Here is a 21,855-nt window from a genome sequence, read left to right on the forward strand (position 1 = left end):
CGGCCACTAGCTAACTCTTACAACTTAAATTAACCCATTCATATTAATCTAAATTCTGCCACGTGGCTTTTACCTCTATCCCATTTTGTATGTCCTATGGGGTCTGTGTCTGGCTGGTGATTTGAGACTCTGCCCTTCTTCTTCCCAGCATCCTTAGTTTGATCACGCTGCCTATACTTCCTGCCTGGCTACTGACCAATCAGTGTTTTATTAAACCAATTCGAGTGACAAATCTTTACAGTGTACAAGAGGATTATTCCACAGCAAGTCCAGATTCTTTAAAACTTTATTATAAAAGGAACTGCAAAAAAAAAAAAAAAACCACACACTGAAACGAACTAGATCCAAAGACTGCACAATTCAATGAACGTTCATACTGTTAAGAGTATCCATTCAAAAGCAGAGCTGTGGTGTTTCAAACTGGGTTTTTCACTTCCACTCTCAAGCATGTTTTTATGCACTTATTCGCTGTTGGCTCCAGAGGCTCCCTATCAGCAGCTACACCCCCACTTGGGGTTGAGAACTGAGCTCTGAAGACTCCTATCTGCTGAACGGTGAAGTGGATACTTGGTTAGACACATGTTTTCATGGGAGTAGCCATCACTAGAACAAGTGTAAACACATTCTAAAATCTCCTAATTGCTAAATCAGTATTATTATTATTATTAAGACAGGCTTTGAACTAGGGGTAATCCTCTTGCCGTCCGCTCAAACTCTGGGATTACAGGCATTAGACACCACCACACTTTTACCAAAATTAGTTCCTAAGTAGTTAACCAGCATGAAAAGAGAGAGAGAGAAAAAAAAAAAAAAAAAAAACCATCCCAAACCCAGACAGCTGTATCTCCTGTCTGGGCTCATGTGCTGTGTGCTATGGTGGGTGTGACTAACGGCAACCTATCTTCCAAGCTCTCATCAACAGAGGTTACTCTGATTTATGATTTTGGACTTCAAAGCTGAGAAGCAATGCACACAAGTGAGTTAGCGGAGTCCTTGTTCTTTCCTGAGCCCCTCTTCCTCCAGCGCTAAATACGATGTAGGCTCACTCGGTTTTTGTATGATTAGATTCAGGGACTGATCAAAGGAGCAGCCTATCCCACACATTTCACGTAGTGGGAAGAGAGATTTCTTTCTGCAGAAGGCTCCCACCTCATACCAAGGACGGTCAGACCCAGTTCTATTCTTCCGGCACACTGACCAAAGCCCATTCTCTTCGCTGACTGCTCAGCTGGGTTCCTTACGTGTTTGCCGAAATCATTATCTGACTTCACAGCACAGTGATCGTTTTACCTTGCTTTGTACACCTATCCCAGTCTCCTACAAAGTATGAATCAAGGAGATCATTCGCCTGTGTTCTTCTCGGATTTTAGGTCAGGAAGTAGAACTGCCACGTACGGTCAGAGCTAAAGATTTTAAAAAGAACTAGTATGCCATCAGCATTCTTTGTGTGGATGATGCTCAGAGGACGTGGGCCTTAAAACTAAGGTCCTCTTTCCCAATCTCGAACTCAAGGTTAAGCTGATTTTCTTCCACACGGTCGCCCCGAAAGTCACCAGGGTTTCTGGAATCAGGACTTCGGCCGAGGCACGCGCTCCCGGAAGTCAGCAGGTGCACAGACTGATCAGGTGTCTGTCCTCCTAGTCGGGTCGGCCGCGCACGCCGACTTGCTGACCCCAAGTCTTTTACCGGAGAAGCGAGAGACCCAGAGCCTCTCCTTTTACCAGCGAACGCCGCCCTCGGGCTCCAGGATCGGCCCTCGGAACCCGTGAGGGCACCGCCGGCTCGGACTACATATCCCGAGAGGTCCCGCGCCGGCGACCGCTGATTGGTTGCTTCGCAAGGCGTGGGAGGGGGCGCGAGTTGGGGTGAGGAGAGACGGGGGTGGGGAACGCGCAGTGTGCGCGTGCGCGCGGCGGGCGCGATGGCTGCCCTCAGCGGGCTGGCTGCTCTCCGTGCAGGGCGCCGTCTATGGAAGCTTCCTGCGCGCCCGTCTGCGGGGCTCCCGGGCTGCTGGCTCCGGAGAGGCTACATCGTGGGCCGCGCTGAGGTGAGGACGAGCAGGTTCGGCCCAGCGCTCAGGGCTGGCGGGTGGGAGGACCGTGCGGGCCACTGAGCATCCCGGCCTCGGGGACACCCTCCCGGAGACCGTGGAGCCGCTGAACCCTTCGTTTTTCCCGGAGCGCCTTCCGCCCGCTGGAAAAGGCCGTGTCCGGGGAGACCCATACGGACCCCAGGTCAGCCTCGGGTGGGTTCGCAGCTCCTTCCCGTGCGCCAGGAAAGTTTCTTAACAGTTAATTCGTTTCTACTGTTCGAAGAGCCCGCCGAGTCTTGTTTCTGGAAAGGTGACTGCTTTGGATGTGACCGGTACACTCTGTACGGCTCAGCTGCGCAGCCTTTAAGGCAAAAAGAGTCATTTATTTTGTTATTATTATTATTATTTCTGTGTGTGATATATACGCGGGCACACGTGTCGGAATTTGGAGAACAACTTTGGGGTTCTCGCCTTCCAGTGTGTGTTCTGCGGTTGGAACTCATGTCAGGACGCTTGCACCGCATTTAACAGCTTAGCCCTCTTGCTGGCCCTTAATTTTTTTTTTTTAAGCATTGTGAGTTTCCAAATATAAAAAGAATACGAATCTCATATTTTTATCTTCCAAATAACCAATCGCTGTATATTGGTGCGTCTGCTTATCTCTCCCGCTTTGTGGCCGTGAGACTTTAAATCCCGGAGTTTTTATCATTTCAACCCTGAACTGTGTGTGGGCCTCCAAAAAGGACGTTTTGAACTGAATCACAATGCTCTTACCATGCCTAACCAATGTCAACTTATTTTGAAATTATAAGTGAATGGATTTTTGTTTGCTTGTGTGGGATGTCTCACTATGTTCCCTGACTGACCTGGAGCTCTCACTCTGTAGACCAGACTGGCCTCAAATCTTTGATGCTCCTCCTGCCTCTGCCTCCTAGGTGCTAGGATTTCTGGTAGGTGACACCAGGCAAATGGGTTTTTAAGCTTAAATGTTCAGAATGCTGTTGCCTGCATCCAGAGCAGTGTTCCCTGATTTTGCAAGGGGACAGAAATAAAATTGAACTGTTAAAAGTGACAGATTAGCCTTTTGAGAGTCGCCACCGCTTCCTTTGGGAGGCGTCTCAAGGGAAAGGCCTGCCATATTTTCCCCCCAGGCATCCATTGGGTCACTGTACAGTCATTGCTGAGCACACGAAGGGGCTTAGGCACAGTGCCAGTGTTGTTCATGGCAGGTGTGTGGGGAGATCATGTCCCCTCGTCTGTTCAGACCTATGTGCTGATTCTCTCTGAGAAGAGTAAGATGATGAAATAGGAAAAGAACTCTGGAAAAATAAAAATACCAGGGCTTGCCGGTCAGTGGTGGTGCACACCTTTAATGCCAGCCCTAGGGAGGCAAAGGCAGGAGGATCTCTGTGAGTTCAAGGCCAGCCTGGGCTACAAGAACTAGTTCCAGAACAGCTAGAACGGTAATACAGAGAAACCCTGTCTCGAAAAACCAAAAAAAAAAAAAAAAAAAAAAAAAAAAAAAAAAAGCCAGGGATTTTATGGCCACTCTGGAATCTACCTGAGAGCCCCAGTTTAGGACTCTGTTAGAACGATGTTGAGCAGTAGGGATACTGAGGGCCACTGGGTATGAATGAAGTATGCTTATTGACAGTAGGCAAGGGAGAGTGTGTCCAGGCCGAGATCTCTGTCCTGTCCCCCCACCCCACCCCATCCTTGCTTGCTCCCAGGAACTGCCAAGGCAGTAGGGGTAAGGGCCCTGGGCTAGTTTGTTTGAAGTGGAATTCTGGACCCAGAGTTGTAAAACAGGCTAGGAAACCTTTGGCTCATTTTCTTCTCAAAAGTTGGTTCTTTGATCAGGGAGAAGGAGCTGAGAAATGAACTCAGGCCTTATACAAGTTATGTTTGGCCACATTCTTTAATAGCTACTTTTTTCTTACACTTTTGTGGGACACTTTTGCTAGGTAATACCTCATTTGAAGATAGACGCCTCGTCACAGTTAGATAGAAAGAATAGATAAAAATGTTTGTTACATGTCTGGTGTGAAGTCCAGTATACTCTGCTGGGCTAAGGTGCTAAGATCGGCCTTGGAGGCTTTTGGCCGTTTGCTCTCAGATTTCCTGCATGCATGAGAGACTTGCTAAGTGTCTCTGGCTGCTTTTTTCTAGTGGGCAGAAGTGATGGTCTTACTGATTTGAGATGTTATTGCCTGCTTTTCCAGTTTTCCTGCCCACCTCCTGCTTGGCCCATGGGCTAAGCCTGTGAGACTGTTTGTAAGCTAGGTAAAGGAACCAAGAGCCCTGGGAGCTCACACCTGCTTAGTGGGAGGATGGGAGCTCACACCTGCTTAATGGGAGGAAGGATGGGAGCTCACACCTGCTTAGTGGAAGGAAGGATGGGAGCTCACACCTGCTTAGTGGGAGGAAGGATGGGAGCTCACACCTGCTTAGTGGGAGGAAGGATGGGAGCTCACACCTGCTTAGTGGGAGGAAGGATGGGGATGGGAGCTCACACCTGCTTAGTGGGAGGAAGGATGGGAGCTCACACCTGCTTAGTGGAAGGAAGGATGGGAGCTCACACCTGCTTAGTGGGAGGAAGGATGGGAGCTCACACCTGCTTAGTGGGAGGAAGGATGGGAGCTCACACCTGCCTAGTGGGAGGAAAATGGAGCCATTAGTCACTCTACTTCCTAGTTTACCTGATACAGGCAGCCATCGTTTCACTGCCTTAATTTATACCCTCTTGTTTTCCCATCTTACCTTGACTGCTGTCTCTCTGGTGTTCATGGCTTTCATATGGTATGTCCTTAAATGGTAGTGGCCTTCCTAGTTCCCCAAGAATAGACTTTCAAAATCTCTGTGTGTATGTGTCTATGTGTGTGTGGTGTGTGGGTGTGCGTGTGTGTCTGCATGTGTGTGTAGGTGTGTATCTGCATATGTGTGGGTAGATGTGTGTGTGTGTGTAGGTGGATGTGTCTGCATGTGTGTGGGTGGATGTGTGTATGTGGGTGTGTGTGTATATGTGTGTGTCTGCGTGTGTGTGTAGGTGTGTGAGTCTGTGTGTGTGTGTGTAAGTGTGTGTGTCTGCATGTATGTGTGTGTAGGTGTGTGTGTCGATGTATGTGTCTGAGTCAAGTGCCTTTGTGGGCCAGAGGCGTTGCATCCCCTGGAACTGAAGTTGTTAGATGGCTGTGAGTTGCCTGTTGTGGGTGCTGGGAACCAAACTTGGATTCTGTGTAAGAACAGCAAGTGTTCTTAACTACTGAGCTGTCTCTCCAAGGTCCTGAGTTCTCCACACCTGCCCCCACAGGTTCCAAACAAGAAGCATCTGTGATCCTTCCCCTGCCTGCCTGCTACTCCTCTTTGGTTCACTGAGTGTACTGTCAGCATCAGTCAGTGCTAGCTCGGAATTCTTTTCCAGGAAACTCCGCCTGTTTAATTTGATCCTTCCATTGTATGTAATTATCAAACTTAGAACGTCCAGGCCTGGGGATATAGCTCAGTGGTAGGGCGCTTGCCTGTTATGCGTGAGGTCCAAGGTTCTCTCTCTAGTTTCCGAGAACTTAAAAACTTTAAATTGATTCCTATTTGTGAAAGCGCTGCTGTTTTAATGGCTTGTTTTCAAGGCTAGCTACTCATTCTGTCCTGTCAACTAAGCAATGAGGGACTAGAGCACTGTTCACCTGGGTCTCAATGTATAGTCCTGGCTGGCCCACCCTCCAGTGCTAGGATGAACGGCCTGTGACACCATACCTGTTCCTATCTGTGGTTTGGATTGATCACCACCGATAGAGCTTTGTGCACAGACTGCATGTGTTCGAAGGGTGGCTTGACCTAGTTGGCGCCAACAAGAGAAATGGCAGACAGGTTAGGCAAGTTCATTTGTTTTGATAATTGAGAATTATCTCTTATATTAACAGGAGCTCATAAACTAAGAAATGGAATGAGTTTTCAAAAAAAGATTATTTAGAGATTGGGAAATGGAAATGGTTAGGGTGATAGAACTGTGAGCCTTATACATGCTAGGCAGAAACAGTGCCATTAACTGGGTGGTGGCAGCTATGTCTTTAATCCCAGCACTCACTCAGAAGGTAGAGGTAGGAGGATCTTTGAGTTCAAGGCCAGCCTGGTCTACAGAGCAAGTTCCAAGATAGCCAGGGCTACACAGAGAAATCCTGTCTCACCCCCCCCCCCATAAAAGAAGTTAAAATGAAAACACATTTTTTCTTTTGAGACAAAGTCACAAGGCTTGCCTGAACTTGCTATGCAGCTCAGGTTGGCCTCCTCCTAGGTTCTGGGATTGCAAGTATGCCACTAAAGATGATTCTAAAATGGTTGGTCTGTTGGTTTTGAGACGGGGTTTCTCTGTGTGATCCTGGCTGTCCTGACACTCTGTAGACCAGGCTGGCCTCAAGTTTAGACGTCTGCCAGCCTCTGCCTCCTGATTGCTGGGATTAAGCATTATCACTTCCCGGTTTAAAAAAATGATGCTGGGAATTGAACATATATCCTCAAGTGTTCTAAGTGAGTCGACTTACCACTGAGGTATGTTCCCAGCCCTAAAACAAACTCTTACAAGATGACTGTGACTAGGAGTGGTGGTGAATAACTTTAATCCTAGCAATCAGAAGGCTGGGGCAGGAGGATCTCACAGACTCCAGGCTTCCCTAATTAGTGAGTTCCAGGCCAGCCAGGTGTACAAAGTAAGATCCTCTTCAGGGGGAGGGGAGGTTCGGGCTGGATAGATGGCTCGGTAGTTAAGAACATTGCTCTCTTATAGAGGACCTGGGTTTCATCCCCAATATTCATGTGGTGCCTTACAACTACCCAAACTCCAGTTCTAAGGGATTCCACGTGCTCTCTAGTCATTCCAGGTATCAGGCATACATATGGTGCACATATAGACATCCAGGCAAAACACTCATACATGTAAACTAAACCTTAAAAAGGAATTTTAAAAATATAGTTATGAAGGCCAGTGTTACTGGTTAAATTGTTTATCACCCAAAGAGAACAAGGTACATAATTGTATTTAATTGCATGGGGGTAAAGAAGAGTAAACAGGGAAAATAGAAACTGGTTGTGTTAAAATGGTAGGGTTATGTTTTTCTTTGGATTCCTTTATTTCCTGTTTTAAAATTGCCATATTTATTTTGCTTTTCCAGGACTGGGCCTTGCTAAACAGCCAATGCTGGCTTCAGATTCACTGTGTAACCCAAGCTGGTCTTTTTGTTTCTGTTTTTCAAGACAGGGTTTCTCTGTGTAACAGTCCTGGCTGTCCTGGAACTCACTCTGTAGACCAGGCTGGCCTTGAACTCACAGAGATCCAACTGTCTCCATCTTCCCAGTGCTGGATTAAAGGCATGCGCCACCACCGCCCAGCCCCAAGCTGGTCTTAAACTCTAGACTTGCCTGCCTCTGCCCGCTGAATGCTGGGATTACAGATGTGTGCCACTGCCTGTGCGAAATTAATTTCGACAAAGTAGTTCTGTGTTTGGTGAACTTGGTAAACTTCTTTGTGTAGGTGGACTTGGCCAATCAGAAATCCCATGCCTTGGAGTAGCTGAGAGGTAGAGTTCTTACCTACCATGTGTGAAGTCTGATTTCTAGCACTGCCAGACAAGCAAAGGAGAGGAGGCGGGCCGTGCTTTCCTTTCCTCTCTTGTTCTTTCTGATGCCATTTTCAAACAGTGACCTGAGGATGACCCTTTCTGTATGATGGTCTTTTCCCTTCATTTCCTCTGCCTCTCATGCAGTGCCAATTCTCTTTCCCGCTGTACAGAGCCCTCCCACCTTTGGTTTACTGTTTGACATTGATGGAGTGCTGGTTCGAGGCCACAGAGTGATCCCAGCTGCTCTGGAAGCATTCGGCAAGCTGGTAAACTCCCAGGGGCAGCTGCGGGTACCTGTGGTTTTTGTCACAAATGCTGGGAACATCTTACAGCATAGCAAAGCTCAGGAGCTGTCAGACCTGCTGGGGTACAAGGTAAGAGGCATCCAGAGCATGGAAACCCAAAGACAGGTCCTGTTGGACCCTCCAGCCCTACATCCCCTTCCTTAGGTGGTGGTTTGACTGGGCAGTGGGAGTCTTAAAGTTCTAGCGTAGACTTGTGATGACCGCAGAGAGTGCACACATGGTTGAGTGAGCACAGCAGTCCTGCCCTTGGGACTGAGGGTGTAGTTCATGTAATTCTGTAAACAGAATTCATGCCTAGCATGAGTGAAGCCCTGAGCAGGACCTCAGCGTGGCATTACTGTCTATGGTGGTACACCCTTATCACAGCTGTTTTTCAATACTAGGCTGGGCTACATGACACCCTGTTTCAGGGGGGTGGGGAGAGGACAGGGATCTGTCCTTTATGTTTTAGTGTTTGAGACTATGACTCGTGTATCTGTAGCAGTTGATGATGACCCTGCACATCTGGCCTCTGCTTCACTAATTCTGGCATCACAGCTGTGCATTGCCGTACGTGGTTTATGTGCTGGGGATTAAACCCAGGTCTTTATGCATGCTAGGCAAGCATTCTACCCAGCCCAGCAGTTTAGTTTATTGTCTTCATGACTCTTCTAGAGGTTTGGCCCCTGAAAGCCCATATCATATGTGTTCGGCATTCCACGGTACAGATGGGACTGTGCCATAGCAGCTCTTGTTAACAGTAATAATAGTACAGGCTGATAACAGGTACTTGAGAAGCTGAGGCAGAACGATTATGAGTTGTAGGTGGCTTGGGCTGCATAGTGAGACCTTGTGTCAAAGAAGTTAACAAAAATCCCACCCATCCACACAGCCAGCAGCTGTGCAGGTCCGCCTTTTCTGTCCTCCAAAAGCTGAGCATCTCTGCCCCTTTGCAGTTCCTCACTGTATCCAAGATGGGTACCTGCTTGGTAAGGGTGAACTTAGTTTTGCGAAGGGGTTCTTTGTAACTAAGAGAGTCAATAAAGGCTGATTAGGTGGTGCTGGCTGAGGTTGAATCCAGGGTAGACGAATGAAACTAGAACCTTGAAACTCTTTCCATAAAAGGACCCTAAAAGCATTCTGAGGAACCTAGTGTGGTCATGCACACCTCTTTAATCTTGGCACATAGGAGACTGAGGAAAGAGATTAACCACAAGTCTCAGGCCAGCTCGAGTGTAGTGAGACCCCATCTCAAAATAATAGTCACTTTTGATAAAGACTACATACATTGTTGGAGATTGCTGGGGAGATGGCACAGTGGGCAAAGTGCTTGAGTTTGATCTTTGCACCCATCTAAAAAGTCAGGCTTGGAGGCACAACTGTAATTCCAGGGTTAGGGGGAGAGCTGGAAACAGTTGTATCCCTGAGGCTTGCTGGGCAGCCAGTCTAGCCCGTTAGCCAGTCTAGCAAAATAGGGAGCCAGGTTGAATGAAGGACTCAGTAAGAGAGAGACACCCAGTGTTGACCTCTGGTTCTCCACACTTGCATCTCCCACATACATATGCACACACATGCACATAACACACACAAACTAGACCCTGGGCTGGGAGTATGAGTCAATGATGGAACACTTGCTTTGCATTTGCAAGGTCCTGATTCAGTACCCAACGCGGAGAGGTAGAACTGAAAACACATTATCAAGATCCAAGACATTTTTTTATGACGATGACAAAGAATATACTTGTAAAGCCTGTGGTTTTCAAGTAAGGGATGAAGAAATCTCAGGGGTGATGTTGGAGAGCTGTTAAGAGCACTGGCTGCTCTTCCAGAGGACCCAGGTTCAATTCCCAGTGCCTACACAGCAGCGCCTACATAGCAGCAGCTCCCAACTGTAACTTCAGTTGGGGATCTGGCACCCTCGCACACATACACTGCAGGCAAAATGCCAATGCACATTAAAAAATGCATCTTTAGGGCTGGAGAGATGGCTCAGAGGTTAAGAGCATTGTCTGCTCTTCCAAAGGACCCGAGTTCGATTCCCAGCAACCACATGGTGGCTTACAACCATCTGTAATGAGGTCTGGTGCCCTCTTCTGGCTTGCAGGCATACACAGAGACAGAATATTGTATACATAATAAATAAATATTTTTTAAAAATACATCTTTAAAAAAGAAAGAAAGAAATCTCAGTAGGTCTCCAAGCTAAGCCCAGTAGTATTGGTGAACAGTCAGATCTTAAATCTGATAATGCTTTTCTTGTTTCGTATGTTGAGAATTAAACTAGGCACACCAACACCCAAGGGACTGAACCCATGCCCTCATGCATGCTGGACTAGCACTCTGTCACTGAGCTATATTCCTGGCCCAAGGTAAGTTCTCATTCCTATCTAGGTAAGTCTTAGAAGGTGTCAGGTGCTAGGAAAAGCTTTCATACTTTGTATCTTAGACAATGAGCCCCTCCCCTCCAGTGGCAGAACCCATTGACTGTCTCCCTGTTATTCCCTCTCAAGCCTATATCGTCCCGTTTTCCTGTTTCTTGGTTGTCTCTGTAGGTGGATCCAGACCAAGTCATTCTCTCTCACAGCCCCATGAAACTCTTCTCTCAGTACCACAACAAGCGGATGCTGGTATCTGGGCAGGGACCCCTGGTGGAAAACGCCAGAGCGTATCCTTTTTGCTTTGCTGTTCTGGATGGAGAGGAGGGTGCAGACTTGGGGTGCCAGAGATATGAGGTGGGCTCTTGGGGAACAAGATAGGTCCTTCATGTGGTCCTTGTGCCTGGTGATGCCAGGCTACATACCACCACATCAGAGCCATCTGCAGAACTTAATGTACAGAATCCTGTGTCTTATCCCTGAATAGTCTTGATCTGTTGTGTCTTGAGTTAAAAACTCAGGAGTTCTCAGTGAAGTAAGACCTTTTGGGGTGACTACATGTGGGAGTTTTGCTTCAGCCTTCATCCGTCTTTGTCACTCCTGTTATTAAATAGTGCCCTTTTGGTCACATGTACTCAGAAAGCAAGAGACTTGATCCCTGCTCCCAGGCAGCTTGTTCATGTGCCCTGAATCCTTCCTGGGCACCATGCTGGGCTGTGCTCTAAGGCAGGCCAGGGACCGAGGTAAGAGCATTGGGAATGTGACTTAATCAGGAAATTCATACTTGAGAATGGAAGAGCATACCCACAGACAGTGAAAGAATGTTTAATTTAGAACAGAACCAATAGAATGAGCATATATTATGAATGGAACTTCATTAGCTTGACTTACACAGTAGAGGCTGGGTAGTTCAACAGTGGCCGTCTACTACTAGAGAACCTGTGAACTCTGCAGCTGCTCAGTCCACTGTTCCTCAGCAGTCCCAGTCTGGCACTGTTCCTGGAGAAAGCTTCAGTATAGCTGAATTCCTCAGACTTCTTATGTCTGGGCCACTTCCAAAAGGTGCCCCCTGTTGCAAGGAGAGCCAGACCTCTTATTCATCCTGGCTGCCCTTAGCTTAGCCCCGAAATAACCACACAGAAACTGTATTAATTAAATTACTGCTTGGCCCATTAGCTCTAGCTTCTTTTTTAAAAAAAATATTTATTTATTTATTTATTTATTTATTATGTATACAATATTCTGTCTGTGTATATGACTGCAGGCCAGAAGAGGGCACCAGACCTCATTGCAAATGGTTGTGAGCCACCATGTGGTTGCTTCTTATTGGCTCTTTTTTTTTTTTTTTTTTTTTTTTTTTTGGTTTTTCGAGACAGGGTTTCTCTGTGGCTTTGGAGCCTGTCCTGGAACTAGCTCTTGTAGACCAGGCTGGTCTCAAACTCACAGAGATTCACCTGCCTCTGCCTCCCAAGTGCTGGGATTAAAGGCGTGCGCCACCACTGCCCGGCGTTTTGGCTAACTCTTATATTCATTTAACCCATTTCTATTAATTTGTATATCGCCATGTGGCAGTGACTTACTGGCAAAGATTCTAACTGGTGTCTGTCTCAGGAGGAGGATCCATGGCTTCTCTCAGACTCTTTCCTTCTCCCAGCATTCAATTCTGTCTTTCCCGCCTACCTAAGTTCTGCCCTATCAACAGCCCAAGGCAGTTTCTTTATTCGTTAACCAAGAAAAGCAACACAGCCCCCTATTCTTGGGAGGGCCTTTCCCCCTTAGCTAGTTTTTCCTGATTCATGTCTCTTAGTTGAATGTAGGTCCAATTAAGATGAGAGTCATCACAGGCTGGGAAGCTAACTCAGCTGTGAGGGCTCTGCTGTCATGACTAACCATCTGCGTGTGATCAGGACCCATACAGTGGAAGGGGAGGAACTGACTCCACAGGTTGTTCCGTAATGTCCATAAATGTAACATTTATATATATAAAAAGATGAACTATTACAACATGAGGGCTGGGAATGAGGCTCAATTGTAGAGTATTTGTCTATCATGCATGAGGCCTTGGTTTGAATCCCAGCTCCCACATAGGAGAAGAGATGGCATAGGGCCAAGGAGATGCCTCTCAACTTAAGCAGGGAGTTAGATCTCCAGGTCCCACCCAGTGGAAGGAGAGAACCAAAGTTGTCCTCTGACCTCCAACATGCTCCCTCCCCAGCTATAGCAATGTTTTTTAAAAATGGAAAAGATGGAATGCACTGGAAGCTACAAAGAATGAGATGGGTTGTAGGCACTAAGCCTCGAAGTATAGAGGGAAACAGCTCCGGAGCAGGAGTGGCTTGCAGCTTCAGACATGGTTTGGTGGTGCCCTGGAAGGGGTTAAGACTTCCTGAGAAGGCAGGGCAGGCAGTTGGAATGGGTGGAATTGGGTATTAGAGAGAGGAAGGGTAGGCTGGGGCTGGAAACTCTTGGGGTGAGCTCAGAGCAGTGGAGAGCCAATGCAGGCCCCCAGCTGCTGGGAGGGTCTGTTAGAATAAACATCTGGGGAGACTGGTTTTGAGTCATCTGAAACCATGTCTGGTTAAGATTGTGGGATGGAATTAGGGACAGGGAGGTGGCAGCAGATCTTAGAGGAGAGCAGGTTGAAGTCAGCCCGCTTTTCTGCATGACCCCCCTTCCTTGCTGGACGGGGTTTGACTGTGATTTAGTTCCCTCTACTTCTTGGTGACTGCTGGGTGGCCTTTCCTGGGGAGATGTCAACAAACATCTATTCAACCCAGATAGGGTACCACGACTCAGTGATCCAGCCAGTTAGTTGGGGTTACCTTATAGGAGCGCGGGTGAGAGGCAGCCATGTCACCAGAAACCCATCCCAGAGAAGCGTAGGCTAGCATGAGTGCTGGCTGGTGAAGCTGCTTCCCTGGGCTCTCTGCACAGCTTGGCTGGTGGGAGTGTCTTCTCCAGGGGAGGGAAGTGTGAGGAGATCAGGGAGGAAGCTTGTGGCTCTGGTAACTTTCAGGGATTCCCACCTTCCAGGAAGAAATGTTTCAATCCAGAGGAAACAGCTGTTCACCAGTTCGCATCCACAGAAGACTCTCCTCCCAACCCAGTACTTAGGGCTGCACTATACTATTCATGGAGCCCTGAGTGTGGCATAAGCTCCTTGAGTACACGTGGGTTTGGCCTCTGTTCTCTGGGTCTTGCTGGTGTAGGATCTGGTACCTGGAATGTGCCCTAGTGGGACACAAGGATTACACTGGTGTTGCATGTGTCTGCTCTGCCTATGCAGTCAACAGGCTGCCACTTGGTGCCAGTGGGATTTATGATAACTCCCTGCCTGCCAGGACTGGCTCTGGATCTGCTCACCTGTGACCTGAGGTGTCTATAAAACATCTTCCTCAGAACTGTGTAGCTTTGCTGCCCTGATCTTGCTCCAGACTAGGCTTCCAGAACGTGGTAACAACAGATGAGTTGCGAACAGCCTTCCCAGAGCTGGACATGGTGGACCTGGAGCGGCGGCCGAAGACCACGGTAATAAGGACAGGGTGGGTCACTTCACCCTCCACAAACTCCTGGTTGTCTTCCTATTCCCTGTGTTGGTTCCCCTTGTTGATCTTCCTACCCTTTTGCTAGGAGCTGCATTTTGTGTTGTGGTTGCTCCTGCACTGGGCTTGGAGAGGTGTATCTGGCCAAGGGTTTTGTTCTCTGGGAAGATGAGCGTGGCTGAGAGAAGCAGTGGGCTCCTCGCCCTCGCCTTGTGCTTTGTCGTAACACTTCCTCCACTTAACAGTGGCTTTCCCAGGTTTTCTGCAGGCCATCGGTAACCTTGGTGCGTGACTCACTGCTGCTCCTTTACCCTGAAGCACAGTCCAAAGAGGCTGCCTTGTGAGGAGAAAACACTGAGGAGTCTGTGTCTCCCACTGCCCTTGGTATTTAGCTCATATTTGAACACAGTGGCTTGATTTCCTTTTGCAGTTCTGGTGGTCAAACCAGGGTTGTACCGGCTTGGGAAGTCTCCACTGCTAAGCTACACCCCAGGCCGTGATTTCTTATTTCTTGGGATCTTCAGTTCCAGGCCACTCATTGACCACCCTTTGGAGTATGGCTCTTGAGGTGCCCATTGGCTATTCCTTTTGAAAATTTAGATATATTCAATAGCTTATGTCAACAATTTAGGATTTGATGAAATACAATTATAGACAAATAAACTTACTTCATTGATTTAGTAGAAAATAGATTATAAGTTTTCCTTCCAGAATTTTCTAGTTGTAGAACAGATCCTATCCTTTGAGAGCTTTCTCTTGAGTCACTAAATTCTGTGAAGAACTAAACTATAGCATGGGAACACATCTCAGAATAGCACCAAGGCTGAGTTCAACACAGGAGAGGTGGCTCATTTCAGAGCCAAGACTGCAATGACCCAGGGAAGAATAGGCCCAAGGCTAATAAAGAGAAATCCTCTAGAACTGGTATGAAGATAAGAGAGTCCTCGTGCCCAGAGAGCTCCTCTCTCGGGCTACTTCCTCCTTTAGCACCCTGATTGACCTGCTTGACCTGGACCTTGTTTTCTGTCATGCCTGGAGACGCATAACTGACACTGCCCCTCCTGGCCAACTTGCCACTTGGCATTCCTCAGCCTGTGTTGAGCCCAGTCTGGGCCTTGTCTTTCCCTTTGTGCATCTCCTTGCTAAGTTCCCTCTGCCACTTGGCTTGAACTGGTCCTTGGAGGTGTTGCCTGAGCTGTGTGAAACCTGTCTGTCCTGCTACTCAACTCTAGAGACTGGGTACTCCAGGAATGGAAGGTGACTAGCACTGATGGGCCTCTTTGTCTTTTGGCAGCGCCCGAGGAGTGACTTCTCTGCCATTGAAGGTAAAGGGGCATGTGTCTGGGCATGTGTAGGTCCTTCTTTCCCTCTCTGTGTTCAGATTCTTAGGCAAAGTGTTGAAGGTGCCCTGCACACCAGGACCCAAGTCACTGGCATCTAGCTCTAGCTGTCCTCTCGGCTCAGCTCAGTACTCAGACATGTATGATGGTTCTTACTGTAGTGAAGAACTGTGAGCTCAGCAACTCTGCAGTAGATAGGTACGGACAGCTTAGTCCAGTGTTGCTTAGCTCTCCCCTTGGGCAATAAAGACATTGTAACATCTTGTTGCCTTCCTGAAGTAAAATAATTTTCCCATGACCCACATCAGAAAGCAATCAGTGGCCAGTGTGGTGGTGCATTTGTAGTCTCCCACTTGGGGTGCAGGGGCTGAGTTGAAGGATAAGGCTAATCTGGACTTCACAATGAGACTCTTATCTCAAAACCAAACAAAGTAGTTAGTGTAGTATAATGCCCCAACTGTACCCGAAGCGTAAAGAAAACGTCCTGGTGAGAAGATTGTAAATGTTTCAATGCTATAGTTATCTGAGAAGTAAAATGATTGTGCCAACCAGAGTGGGCAGGACTGCTCCAGCAGTAGAGACAGGCTGTATCTACAGTGCACTACAGGTGTGTGGGCAGAATCGCCATTGCTGAATTGATATCTCAAATGGAGAACAATTCTTGGTAATTTTTTGTTTGTTTTTCAAGAAAGAATTTCTCTGTGTAGCCCTGGCTGTCCTGGAACTCGCTGTAGACCAGGCTGGCCTCAAACTCACAGAGATCTGCCTGCTTCTGTCTCCCAAGTGGCACGCACCACCACTGCCCGACTGAGTCTCTTGATTATATGATCATTTTAAAAAATTGTTAAACTGTACAGGAGTATTTTGTAAGGCTGGAGAGATGGCTTAGCGATCAAGAATACTTGATGCTCTTGCAGCGTAAGGTTTGAATCCCAGTGCCCAGATGGTACCTCACAACTATCTGTAAACTATCCTGTCTCCACCTCCCCAGTAACAGTGCTCTAGGTGTATGCTACCATGCCAGGCCTTAGTTTTCATGTATTTATTGTATTGCTAGGGTCGGGATTTAGGGCCTTGTTCACGCTAGGCAAGCCCTTGATTCCTGAGCCATATTTCAGGGGCCCATGTTCCTTTTCATTTCAAATGCAGTTGAGGCAACTGAGATTTAGTGGTGAGTAACTGGCACAGTTCCACAGAAAACTTGGCTGAGTTAGGATCAGAGCTCAAGGCTCCCCTCAGCCCAAGTTCTTCTGCTTGGCTATTAGGCTCAGAGATGTGACTGAGAGCCAGGCCCTGTTGAGAACAGCAGCACTTGTGGGGTAAGGTGTGGGTAGAGTCCCATCAACAGGAGCAGCAGCGTGAGATTTGCTGCTTCTATGAAACAGCAGTGGACACAAAGGACACCCTTAGGGTGCTCCTTGCTGGGCCCTGACTTTGTTCGCCCAGGGTGCTGGGACGTGGCTTGATCAGGGATGCTCAGGGAACCATACTCTTGCCCAGATGTCCACCTTAGCAGACCTGTAGCTCTGGGTGGGTATTGTTAACTGGCTTCTGTTGTCTCTGAAGGGTCTTCCTACCACAAAAGGGCAGTCCAAATGCCCTGCTTTCTTATCGCTGTGCCTTTGATTTTTAGGGGTCCTCCTTCTTGGGGAACCAGTCCGCTGGGAGACAAGCCTGCAGCTGATTATGGATGTCCTCCTTAGCAATGGGAACCCTGGGACTGACCTGGTGACAGCTCCATATCCCCACCTCCCTGTCCTGGCTAGCAACATGGATCTCCTGTGGATGGCTGAAGCCAAGATGCCCAGGTGAGGACACAGTATCCCTGACTTTTCCCTGATAAGCCCTGTAGGTACCACACTAACGTGGCCGCTGAGAGTAAGGGCTTTCAAGAGTTACTTCTTGTCAGTTATTAAACTAAAACTGCAGGTTACTGAGCATGAAGATATGTTGAGGGATTTTTTTACCCTGCTGATCTCAGAACACGTCCATCAAATAGGTAGTTCTAAGGTATGGCAGTGGGTGCGTATTCAAGATTCTCCCTTCTGCACTGGTTCCCTCACTTGTCTGTTTGCCTTTGTATGTGAGCCCTAGGATGGGGAAAGCTGGGATTATAAACCAGGATTATTCCCATGGTGTAGAGCCAAGTACTGAGACCCAGCTGTGGGTACCCACGTCCTGCCCTTTTCTCGGGCTGGTAGTACCTCTTTTGTGACCCTTAGGGTGCCTTGTTGTAAAGCCAGCTGATGGCTGCTCTGACTGGGATTCCAGAACCTAGTGTCTTCTCAGTTTTCCAGAGACTGAGCATGGTCAGCAGAGAGTGTTCTAAACAGCCTTGAAGAGGCAGGGCTTCCTTCCCGTGATGCTCCCCTCTCCTTTTCTTTCTCTCTCTGTGAGCCAGGACCAAACCATGTAGCTCAAGTTGACTTCAATTCATTGTCTTCCTGCCTCAGTTCCCCCTAGTGTATTTAAAGTGTATTCTTTAGCATGAGGTTTGGTGTTTTCTCTGTTACTCATAGGTTAGGACATGTTGATTCTAGATGGGGATCAGGTAGGAGTTGGGTGTATAGCTATGAGTTGAAAAACAAGGGTAAACTATTTAGACCAGATTTGAGATGAGGCTTCCATTCAAAGAAGCCATATTTGAGATTTCTTTTGATTTGGTTTTGTTTGTTTGTTTGTTTGTTTGTTTTCCAAGACAGGGTTTCCTGTGTAGTTTTGGAGCCTGTCCTGGAACTCACTCTGTAGACCAGGCTGGCCTCAAACTCAAAGAGATCCGCCTGCCTCTGCCTCCTGAGTGCTGCTAGGATTAAAGGTGTGTGGCCACCATCACCTGGCTTGAGACTTTTTTTTTCCACACAATTATTTTTGTATTGTTGGAGACAGGTCTCACGCTGTAGCTTTGACTTGTCTGTGACTCAGTGTAGTCCAAGCTAGCCTTGAACTCATAATTATTCTCCACCTGCCTCCTGAGTGTTGGGATTACAGGTGTGTACCACCATGCCTGACTTTGTTTACTCAACAATCTCAAAGTTAGCTGGATGTGGTGGTTCACAGCGGCAACTCTGGCACTGAGAAGACAGAGACAGAAGAACATGCAGTTAACATCAGCCTCAGACCAGTCTGGGATACAGCAAAGTCCTGCTTCACAAAATAAAAACAAAGAAACAAAAAGAAAATGGAGTTATTTCGTTGTTGTTTTGTTTGAGATAGGGTCTTATCATTTAGCCTTGGTTGGCCTGGAGCTCCCTGTATAAGCAAGGCTGCACTCACAGAGATCTGTTTGCTTCTCTGTTGGCGGAGGCTGCTTGTTTGTTCCTGGCTGCCCAGACCATAAATAACCACACAGAAACTGTATTAATTAAAACACTGCTTGGCCTATTAGCATATAGATATTTCTAGCTAGCTCTTACATCTTAAATTAACCCATTTCTATTAATCTGTGTATTACCACGAGGCTGTGGCCTACTGGTAAGGTTCCATCCAGCATCTGGTGTCTATCTTCTGCGGCAGCTACATGGTTTCTCTCTGACTCTGCCTACTTTCTCCCAGCATTCAGTTTAGTTTTCCCACCTATCTCTATTCTGCCCTATCAAATATCAAAGCAACTTCTTTATTATTCAATAATAATAAAGCATATTCACAGCATACATAGATTCCCACATCACTTCTCAACTTCCCAAATGCCAGCGTTAAAGGCATGCATCACCATGCCCAGCCAGAAAATGTTGTTATTATGTAAATGAGTGATCCTGAATGTAAGTCCAAGCACAGTGACTATTAGGGTTTGGCTTAGCACTGAGGATGTAAGACAAAAACACTCTACACAAGAAAGTTTATTGCTTTCTCATTAAAAGGAGTCAGGTTGACAATCTGGGGCCTGTGTTCAGTCTCTCCTCTATCAAGGAAACACACACCTTCCTGAAGCATAATCTTTGATCCTTCATGTAGAATCCAGAATGACTGTCAGCATCATGTTAGTGTTTTAGGTTGCCACCTAAAGCAGTGGAGTAGGGCTGTCAGCTTGCAACCCTGACAAAATACCGAAGTTAGCAACTTAAAAGGAGGAAGATCCATCTCGCCTCTGTTGATTTGGGGCCTATGGTGACCAGAACATTGTGATGGGTCGAACATTATGGTACAAAAACCGCTCCCCTCATGCTAGCTGGGAGCAGAGGGGTAGAGTGACAGGCAGGCGCATGCCGCCAGTGGCTTGTTTCCTAGCAGGATCCACTTTCTGAAGATTCCACCCTCCCAAGGTATCATCAGCTAGGGACCAAGCCTTCTTGAGTTATGGGGACCATGTAAGATCCAGACCCTAAGAAAGACAGAGAAGAGCATGCCCTCCTTGTTTTAAGGACACTGAATCAAAGCTCTCCAGCACTTGTGCTTCTGTTGACTGGCTTGTGGTGCTTCCCCACGTAGGTTAGACACACAACCACACCTAGCTTCAGGGGACCGGTGGGCATGCTCTTTCCACCTAGTGGTCAGTATGCGCCACTGGAAGGATGGTGCCGAAGGCTGTAGAATAGCGTCCAGTCTTAGGGATTAGGGGCCTGGTGAGATGGGTGTGATCCTGGGACCCATGTAAAGGTGAAGGAGAGAACTGGCTCCATACAGTTGTCCTCTGCTGATCACAGCAGCACACATGTGTGTGTACATAAAACAAAACCAACAGAAGGTTTGGGGGTGAGGCTATCAGGTTTTGACTCTAGTTTACTACCCTGGGAAAATTGCCTGCTCTTGCCTCATTTTCTTCATGCGTAAATGGCTGCAGGGAGGGGAATTCAGGTCGGGTGCATAGACCGCTTCGAGAACAGCCAGTGGCCTGAAGACTGGATTGCTGAGATCTCTTCTTGGGCAGGTTTGGTCATGGCACCTTTCTGCTCTGCCTGGAAGCCATCTACCGGAAAGTAACGGGCAAGGAGCTGAAGTATGAGGGCTTGATGGGCAAACCCAGCATCCTCACTTACCAGTACGCAGAGGACGTGATCAGGCAGCAGGCTGAGAGGCGGGGCTGGTCTGCCCCCATCAGGAAGCTCTATGCTATAGGGTAAGCCCTCTGTCTCCATCTCCGGCTTCCTCTGCTCATCTGCTCACACTACCCTGGCCTCCCTGCAGCTGAGTCACACCGCCCTCCCCCTCAGGCTGATCTCTGCCCTGATGGCTTTCACATTAAGTTTGGGTTTTCTCCTCTTTTCGGTGTTGCTGCCCTACCAGTGATAACCCTGTGTCTGATGTCTGTGGTGCCAACCTGTTCAACCAGCACCTGCAAATGGCAAAGCGTGGAGAGGAGGAACATGGGACTGGTGGACAGCAGAAGAGGCGGCCTTCAACAACCCAGAGCTGTGTCTCCATCCTGGTATGCACGGGCATACACAGTTCTCAGGACCCAGGCTCCAAAGGGGCGCAGCTTCCATTCCATGGCCACCGAGACTTCAGCTTCAGTCCGGAGCTCCTAGAGGCCTCCCACATCGTTCATGATGTGGATGAAGCTGTGCAGCTGGTTTTCCGCCAGGAGGGTTGGGCTTGATAGTAAGATGTATCACAGACAAGGGGCTGTTGGGGCATCTGCCTCAGGGAATCCTATGTGCCAGGCTGTGGTCCAGGTCACAGGCATCAAGTCCCAGCCTGGCCCTTGCCACTACTTCCTGAAGAAGATCGCAGCTTCAGTAGCTATAGAGTGACCCTTGGGTAGCATTTCAGGAGGGGATGGATTTCTGGTCCTTCCTGTGTGTCTCTTGCAGTCTGACCTCATACCAGTTCCTTTACCTCTGTGCCTCGTGTCCTCTCAGTAAGGACTTTTTTTTCCCTCCAAGACAGGGTCTCACTATTGTAGCCCTGGCTGTCCTGGAACTCACTCTGTAGACCAGGCTGGTCTTGAACTCAGAGACATCTGCCTTCCTCTGCCTCCTCAGTGCTGGAATCAAAGGTATGTGTCACCATACCTGCCTCAGTAAGGGCCTTCTAAAAACGGGGACAGCGTACAATTATGTGGAAACTTCTGGAAAGCCTTTGCTCTCACTGAGGGACCCCGCACGCCAGTGAAGTGAGGTTCTTCTGATACTCATGGTGGTTTCCGCTGTATTTTAGAGCACTGCCCGCAGCCTTGGTGGGCTTTTTTTTTTTTTTTTTTAAATTAAAAGCTATCCTAGTATTTGTTAGGTTGTGTCTTGTGAAACTTTGTCTGGGATGTCTATGAGGGGAGCGAAGAGGCAGAACAATTTGTGACATTTCATTCCCTAAGCATGGTGTCCCCTCTTCTACTGCTGCCCTTCCTCACGCCAGGCAGGGCTCTGTCTAGGAATGACTTACTCTGGCTTTGACATATACCTAGCACCTTTCTTGGTGTGGAAAAGAAAACAGATCTTTCTTGTTCGTGTCTGTCCCGAGGGCTTTTCCCACAGTGAGTCCAGAGGTACATCCTACCTGTGTTCTGTCCCCAGGGGTGATCCTACTCCAGTTCAGTCTTGTTTGTCTCTCCTAGAACCTTGGTAGTTGTCAGATTTCTTGGTGCTATAATTTGAATGTTACTGTCTCCAGCATAATACTAAGAATTAGATTTCATGGTACATGGCATTCTCAGCATTCTGGAGGCCGAGGCAAGAGGATTTTGAGTTTGAGGACAATCTAGGACACATAGTATACTACTATCTGAAGAAGTAAAAAT

General features: G+C 47.8%; 1 protein-coding gene across 1 annotated transcript; it reads left to right on the forward strand.

The window, feature by feature from the left end:
* The first annotated feature begins 1,914 nt into the window (after nucleotides 1-1,914).
* On the forward strand, nucleotides 1,915-21,296 carry Hdhd5 (haloacid dehalogenase like hydrolase domain containing 5). Its single transcript, XM_057790149.1, has 8 exons — nucleotides 1,915-2,047; nucleotides 7,815-8,018; nucleotides 10,481-10,593; nucleotides 13,738-13,831; nucleotides 15,140-15,170; nucleotides 16,819-16,993; nucleotides 20,050-20,238; nucleotides 20,406-21,296. The coding sequence occupies exons 1-8, from the start codon at nucleotides 1,922-1,924 to the stop codon at nucleotides 20,716-20,718; spliced, it is 1,245 nt and encodes a 414-aa protein (XP_057646132.1). The 5' UTR covers nucleotides 1,915-1,921; the 3' UTR covers nucleotides 20,719-21,296.
* The last annotated feature ends 559 nt before the right edge of the window (nucleotides 21,297-21,855 follow it).

The sequence above is a fragment of the Chionomys nivalis genome, chromosome 1, assembly GCF_950005125.1.
Source record: "Chionomys nivalis chromosome 1, mChiNiv1.1, whole genome shotgun sequence".
Classification (NCBI taxonomy): domain Eukaryota; kingdom Metazoa; phylum Chordata; class Mammalia; order Rodentia; family Cricetidae; genus Chionomys; species Chionomys nivalis.